At 39.7% G+C, this 7,790-nt stretch overlaps 1 protein-coding gene across 1 annotated transcript in view; it reads left to right on the top strand.

Annotated features, from left to right (window-relative positions):
- The first annotated feature begins 7,239 nt into the window (after positions 1-7,239).
- LOC138853257 (neuropeptide-like protein 29) overlaps positions 7,240-7,790 on the top strand; it is a 21,008-nt gene continuing 20,457 nt past the window's right edge. Inside the window, exon 1 of the mRNA XM_070088980.1 lies at positions 7,240-7,258. Coding sequence (XP_069945081.1) covers positions 7,256-7,258 — 3 coding nt within the window. The 5' untranslated portion in view covers positions 7,240-7,255. The remainder of the gene's footprint in view (positions 7,259-7,790) is intronic.

Genomic DNA, 7,790 nt, shown 5'->3' with positions numbered 1-7,790 from the left:
TGACACTGTGCTCTTGGGAGATTCTGAAGAGAAGTTGCAGAGATTGGTGGATGAATTTGGTAGGGTGTGCAAAAGAAGAAAATTAAAAGTGAATACAGGAAAGGGTAAGGTTATGAGGATAACAAAAAGATTAGGTGATGAAAGATTAGATATCAGATTGGAGGGAGAGAGTATGGAGGAGGTGAATGTATTCAGATATTTGGGAGTGGACGTGTCAGCGGATGGGTCTATGAAAGATGAGGTGAATCATAGAATTGATGAGGGGAAAAGGGTGATTGGTGCACTTAGGAGTCTGTGGAGACAAAGAACTTTGTCCTTGGAGGCAAAGAGGGGAATGTATGAGAGTATAGTTTTATCAACGCTCTTATATGGGTGTGAAGCATGGGTGATGAATGTTGCAGCGAGGAGAAGGCTGGAGGCAGTGGAGATGTCATGTCTGAGGGCAATGTGTGGTGTGAATATAATGCAGAGAATTCGTAGTTTGGAAGTTAGGAGGAGGTGCGGGATTACCAAAACTGTTGTCCAGAGGGATGAGGAAGGGTTGTTGAGGTGGTTCGGACATGTAGAGAGAATGGAGCGAAACAGAGTGATTTCAAGAGTGTATCAGTCTGTAGTGGAAGGAAGGTGGGGTAGGGGTCGGCCTAGGAAAGGTTGGAGGGAGGGGGTAAAGGAGGTTTTGTGTGCGAGCGGCTTGGACTTCCAGCAGGCATGCGTGAGCGTGTTTGATAGGAGTGAATGGAGACAAATGGTTTTTAATACTTGACGTGCTGTTGGAGTGTGAGCAAAGTAACATTTATGAAGGGGTTCAGGGAAACCGGCAGGCCGGACTTGAGTTCTGGAGATGGGAAGTACAGTGCCTGCACTCTGAAGGAGGGGTGTTAATGTTGCAGTTTAAAAACTGTAGTGTAAAGCACCCTTCTGGCAAGACAGTGATGGAGTGAATGATGGTGAAAGTTTTTCTTTTTCGGGCCACCCTGCCTTGGTGGGAATCGGCCAGTGTGATAATAAAAAAAAAAATATATCATATATATATCATATATATATCATATATATATCATATATATATCATATATATATATATATATCATATATATATCATATATATATATATATATCATATATATATCATATATATATCATATATATATCATATATATATATCATATTATACATATATTTTTTTCAACACGTCTGTCGTCTCCCACCAAGGCAGGGTGACCCAAAAAGAAAGAAAATCCCAGAAAAGAAAAATATTTTCATCATTCAACACTTTCACTTCATACATAATCACTGTCTTTACAGAGGCGCTCAGATACGACAATATTAGAAGTCCCTCCAAACTGCCAATATCCCAAACCCAATGTAAGCATCGAATTGCTTTACCAAAACAATTTTGATTCTCATTACAAAAAATTCTCTTAAAAATGTAACACCTTCCTACATACGAAGATCGCCAACTGTACCTTCAAGACTGTCACGTACGTACACAAGACAAGTGTCAGCACTAGCGAGCTTCAATAATGCAATCATTTGATTGCTCTGGTGGCCTGGTGGTTAACGCTCTCGCTTCACACGGTGAGGGCCTGGGTTCGATTCCCAGCCAGAGTAGAAACATTGGACGTGTTTCTTTCCACCTGTTGTCTATGTTCCCCATCAGTAAAATGGGTACCTGGGTGTTAGTCGACTGGTGTGGGTCGCATCCTGGGACACTGACCTAAGGAGGCCTGATCACAGACCGGGCCGCGGGGGCGTTGACCCCCGGAACTCTCTCCAGATAAACTCCAGGTAAACATAGCTTCCGGGTGGGCGATACGTTTCCCTAATAAACGTCCTGATGCTGCTCTGGTGTCGTATTTACACGTTCACTCCAGTTCCTATGTGTTAATTTTCCATTCATTCAATTCTTTTACAAATCTTCATTATAAGAAATATTTCTCTAACGTTTTTTTATTTGCCTACACAGCGTGTGTCAGCCATAGCAGTGGTGGTGATGATGGCTGCTGGAGTTCAAGCTCTGGCTTCCCCTGGCTTCGGTAAGGGTAAAGGCGGCGGCAGCTACGATGAAGAAGATTACCAGTATATTTATGTACCAGTCCACATCCCTGTTTACCATCACGCAGGCGGGTACGGAGGAGGACATGGAGGCTATGGTGGGGGATACGGAGGATATAGCGGTGGATATGGCCATGGAGGTGGAATTGTTGTTGGTGGATACGGAGGAGGATACGGAGGACACGGAGGTAAGACACGTACACTTGACAGTCCTCTTTCAACCATTCTACATCTACTAGCAATAATACTACTACTAATAAACACACATCATGGTCATTTCCTGCTGGACTAATAGCGAGTCATCTGTTATAAATTCTGGAAAAAAATATTACGGTTTATAACTCCTAAACTGTCACATATCACAATGCTCTTTCGATCATGTACGACTCTGTTATTCAAACGCGAAACTATGAGTCAGACACGACTGACAATCGAACTCTACTGTCACGGATATAACTGACAGTCAAATGCTACTTTGTCAGTCACACTGTGTAACGTAAGTCTTATTTGTTAACTCGATTCCTGACACCGTGTACTGTATCACCCGCCTTCAGAAACCGGTTATCAGAGTTTTTTGTGTGTGTGTGTGTTTTTGCATCGCGTTTAATTTGTGATTGCTTTTCTAATTAAAGAATAGGTCACCCACTCTCTGGATACTAGGGTGTGAGAGAATAGGTCAGCCACTCCCTGGATAGTGACTAGTGAGAGAATAGGTTACCCACTCTCTGGAGTGTTGCTAGTGAAAGAATAGGTCAGTCATTCCCTGGAGTGTTACTGGCGATTAAAAAAAAAAGTAGATGGGCTACTCTCTACCTTGTGGCTTCTGATGGAATAGGTCATCCTACACTGGATTGTTGATGTTTCCTTAAAAGAATAAGGTTATCCAATCTCTAAAAATATTCCGACCTTTGCAATCAAACCATAAAAAAACTCTTTAGATGCTTTCTCACTGCCTTTGTACGCTCGTTGAACACTGCTGCTACTCACCACTGATGAAAGACATTCGGAGCGCCTCAGTCTATGAACTGCACAATCGGCAGCATAAAGGCTTATGATTTCCTGTATATCCTGATGTCTCGAGGCGACAACATTTGCTCTTTCAAGTGTTGTAATCTTGCTCTTGGCTATACATGAAAATAACCCTAGCCAATAGGTTCAAAACTTTTTTTTTCTTCAATGCGATGCCACTTTTGTAAGGCCTTTGTACTTCTGCATTGCTTGCTTATTACGTAATTTAACATCGTTTCCTTGTTACGTACCTTTATACTGTTACGTTGTAATGTACCACTATACTGTTACGTTGTAATGTACCGCTATACTGTTACGTTGTAATGTACCGCTATACTGTTACGTTGTAATGTACCACTATACTGTTACGTTGTAATGTACCACTATACTGCTACGTTGTAATGTACCACTATACTGTTAGGTTGTAATGTACCACTATACTGTTACGTTGTAATGTACCACTATACTGTTACGTTGTAATGTACCACTATACTGCTACGTTGTAATGTACCACTATACTGTTACGTTGTAATGTACCACTATACTGTTACGTTGTAATGTACCACTATACTGCTACGTTGTAATGTACCACTATACTGTTACGTTGTAATGTACCACTATACTGTTACATTGTAATGTACCACATAGCAAGAACTCATTTAAAATTAAGTCCTTTCTAAAAAATTTCTCTTATACGTTTAAAGGTATATATTTTTCATTTATGTGAATGTAAAAATTTATATTTTTGTACCAAAAGAACTTTAGAAAACATACCTAACCTTATTATAAAAAGCGCAATTTAAATTAGCCTAATCCAACTAAATATATTTTAAATAAGTTTACAATAATTTAATAAACAAACACAATGAAATATTTTTTTTTCGTTAGGTTCAGAATGATTTTTGCGAAATTACTGCATACACAAATTTTCGCTAGGCTTATTCGGCAACAAGAGCATTGCTATTTAATCCCAAATCGCAAAAGTTTTACCTATTCGGCCCCTCAAGGTAGGTTCCTTGATGCTGGTGAGGGGGCTCTTGTTCTAGGGAATTGGATCTGTGCTTCAGTTCTCTGAAATGAGCCTGAATACCGTCCATCTCCCCCCCCCCCACATGCGCTGTATAATCCTCTGGGTTTAGCGCTCCCCCACGATAATAATAATAATAATTTACCAATTCGGCACGACATATATATACTGAGAGATGCATACCTCTGGGTGTGTATCCCTCAGTGTATATATGCTGTGTTAAGCTTGAATCATCACTTTTGAGTTAATTAACTATGTTAAGGTTATTGTATATTATCAAACAACACCTGAATTATTAAACTTTCTTAAGTGGGAATCGCCGATGTTAAACCTTAATGATATTAAATCTCCCTTATTAATTATCAGTATTTAACTACCGTATGTGTTATTCCTGGTGTTGTAAGTACCATCTGGGAAATATAGACACATGCTATGCTTATCATATTTATTTAGGGAAACAACTTCCTTTAATTTGTATAACTTGTCGTAAATCACAAGTCCAAGGTGATGTGTTCATACTGATACCTAGTCTTCATACTAAAAGTTCCTGTAGACGTCTGCATTAGTATAATACGTGTAATCACCTGCTCAGAATGGTGTCTAGATATGTTTGATGTAACATCCCTTTCGTAATAATTGTTATTTGATTCTGTGAGGTGTTCTTCGTCCATGTAACTCACCCACTTTCATTAGATTTGCTGTTATTTGCATTAGTATATTAGCTGTTGACACCTGCAACTGTTTAATACTTGTAAATGGATTAGGTTTATATATTTTAACTAATGTTTTTTTTTTACTTCGCAGGCTACGGGAAGAAGTAAATCTCTCGAGCTGTTGAGTTTAGTATGAATTTGTTACTGAGTTGTTGTTATTGTTTTTTTTATAAATAAATGTAATAAATATGTGAGAGTTTCATTTGATATGATCGAATGTATAGAACCTATCATGAGTCTAGATAGCAGATTATAACAGGACTATATAACACAATATATAAAGGGAACAGAATATGTAGCAGAATCTATCATGGGGCTACTGCACAGACAAAAGTAGAAGTTATTACGAACTTCAGTAGATCGTCGATTAAAACGGTTTCCTTTGAAACGTTTTCTCCATTACACTATTGTCAAATTGCGGCATATTTTCGTTTTACACTTCGTAAAATTCATTTTAAACTGTTCTGCTTCTCGGTAGAGAGAAAATTTCAGTGCCGCAAGCTGGAAGGCGGGATCTTCCCCTCTGTGTAGTGAGTGCTAGGCAGTCTGCCTGTGGGTCAAGCCACCGTCTTCTGCAGGGGAAGGCCCTAGTTTCGTACCCTGCCACCTCCATACCAGTGCTCGGTATATACGCGTCCAGTGCGGTACCCAGGATTGTCTGTGAATAGGGTTTTGGTCTTTTCATTACCACACATTGCATCTGCCAAGGAACCATGGCACTCAGGAGGCATGCAAGTGATGCAGGAAGTGGCAAGACAAGATACAAAAAAAGTTCTAGTCTCGGAATTATGAAGAAAATCGAGATATTAGATAAGCTTAAATGTGGTACCTGTGTGGTGGACATGGTGAGAGCTTACGGCCTTAATGAAGCGTCGGTTTATATGATTAAAAAGAGTAAAGCAAATATACGGGCTTGTGCAATGAATAACCCCGGCTGTCATCTGATTTACTGACTTGACTGATTTACTGACTTGATTGACTTTACTGACTTGATTGATTTACTGAATGACCTACTGACTGACACCTGATTTACTGATTTCACTGATTTACTGACTTCACTGATTTATTGAATGACTGACTTACTGACTGACCTGATTTACTGATTTTCTGAATGACCTGATTGACCTGACTTGACTAGTTTACTGAATGACTGACTTACTGACTGACATGATTTACTGAATGACTGACATACTGATTGACCTGATTTATTGTTTTTTCTGAATGGCTTGACTGACCCGACTTGACTGATTTATTGAATGACAGACCTGATTTACTGACTAGCTATAATTTGAGTGACTAACTTACTGACTTGACTGATTTATTTAATGACAACTGATTTACTGAATTACTGACTGACCTACTGACTTGACTGATTTACTGACTTGTCTGATTTACTGAATGACTTACCTGACTGACTGACCTATTGATTTGACTGATTTACTGAATGACTTGACTGATTTACTGAATGACTTGACTGATTTACTAACATGACTGACTTACTGATTTGACTGATTTAGCGAATGACTTTATGGATTGACTTATTTACTGAGTGACTTGACAGTCTGCCTTGAATGAGTGACCTACTGAATTGAATGACTGTACTGACTTGACTGACTAACTGGACTACCATCCACCTCAGCAGTGCAGTGCATGCCTCTCCACTCCCTCCTTCACAATCAGCAACAAACACCAGCAACCACAATTTAAGGTAAGAAATATTTCTGTTGCATTTGTAGCCTTGAACAACAGAAGAAAACATAAATAACGACAATGAACAACAACTGCATTTTTATTTTTATTTGTGAATGATTTGAAGACCTAAAAACAAAGTTGTTTGGCTTTTTCGGGGTCCCAGGAACATAACCCTATTTTTCCCCTGAGTTCTTTAGTTCCTTTAACACGGATTCGTCTAACACTGCATTTTCAGGAATCTAACTACTGTCTTAATGGACGGTCTACTGTATTTAGCTGAATTATAACACGAGATGCCCCCCTCCACACACACACACACACACAGTCACACTACGACTGAGAAAAAAAATGAGAACGTTATGACACGGAAATGATAATGTGTAAAAGTTCGGTTTTACAAAACAGTGGAGCGGGGAGCCTGAGGCGAGCCTCGAGGTGATGTGGTAAGATCATATGTAACACTGGCTTCTGTCACAAGCGCCTCAGACACATGTTGCTCTTTGCCAATAGAGAGAACATGACGGTGCATGAACACACTGCGGTAATCAAGAGCAGAAGCCACCTTCACCGTGGACAGGAACATTTGCGTTCATCACAACACCAGTTTGGGGTCACCAGATATTTTGGTATCCGACCCTCGATGGGTTCACCCAGTTCTGAAGGTGAATGCTCCTCTGGTCAAGTGAGAGGAGCCACGTATGCTATATAATGCCCTGTAACTCTTACTCAGTAAGTTCTTTTGCTCAGACTTACCCCAGCAGTCATGGTGAGCTCAGAATAAGATAACTAGTTGTTGTATGCATCAGGGCAGAGTGTATGTGACATGGAGATCTGGGTGTCGCTCACCCTATCAGTAGACCTCGCGCCGTAGCGGCAGTTCAGAGAAGTGATCTATATCTTAATACAACAAAGTTAAGTATAATTGTACCTACTACTGCCGTCTTGGCTACATTTGTACATGTGTTGCTGTACAGTGCTCGAGATTTCTTTTATTTCTATGAAGTTACGATTCAAACCATAACCTCGTAAGCAATGTCAAGAATTTGACTAACAAGGTAGCCATAGCTACTTGTCTACTATAAGTACTAGGCATATATGTGAAAATTTCATTAAATTCTTGAATGCAGCGGACATACATGGCAGTTTATTTTTTTGCGTGAAGACTCGAAATTTAGCCCAAGTTAAATTTCTTCCTTTGATATGAAGGAGTTGAGAGAGTATCCACTGAGGCGTATCTGACCGGACTTTTGGAGACTTACGATTGGCATACTATACTTTTGCCTTCAAAGAGTATTGTT

This window comes from Cherax quadricarinatus, chromosome 26 (assembly GCF_038502225.1).
Source record: "Cherax quadricarinatus isolate ZL_2023a chromosome 26, ASM3850222v1, whole genome shotgun sequence".
Taxonomy (NCBI): domain Eukaryota; kingdom Metazoa; phylum Arthropoda; class Malacostraca; order Decapoda; family Parastacidae; genus Cherax; species Cherax quadricarinatus.
This window is presented reverse-complemented; position numbering and strand designations above follow the sequence as displayed.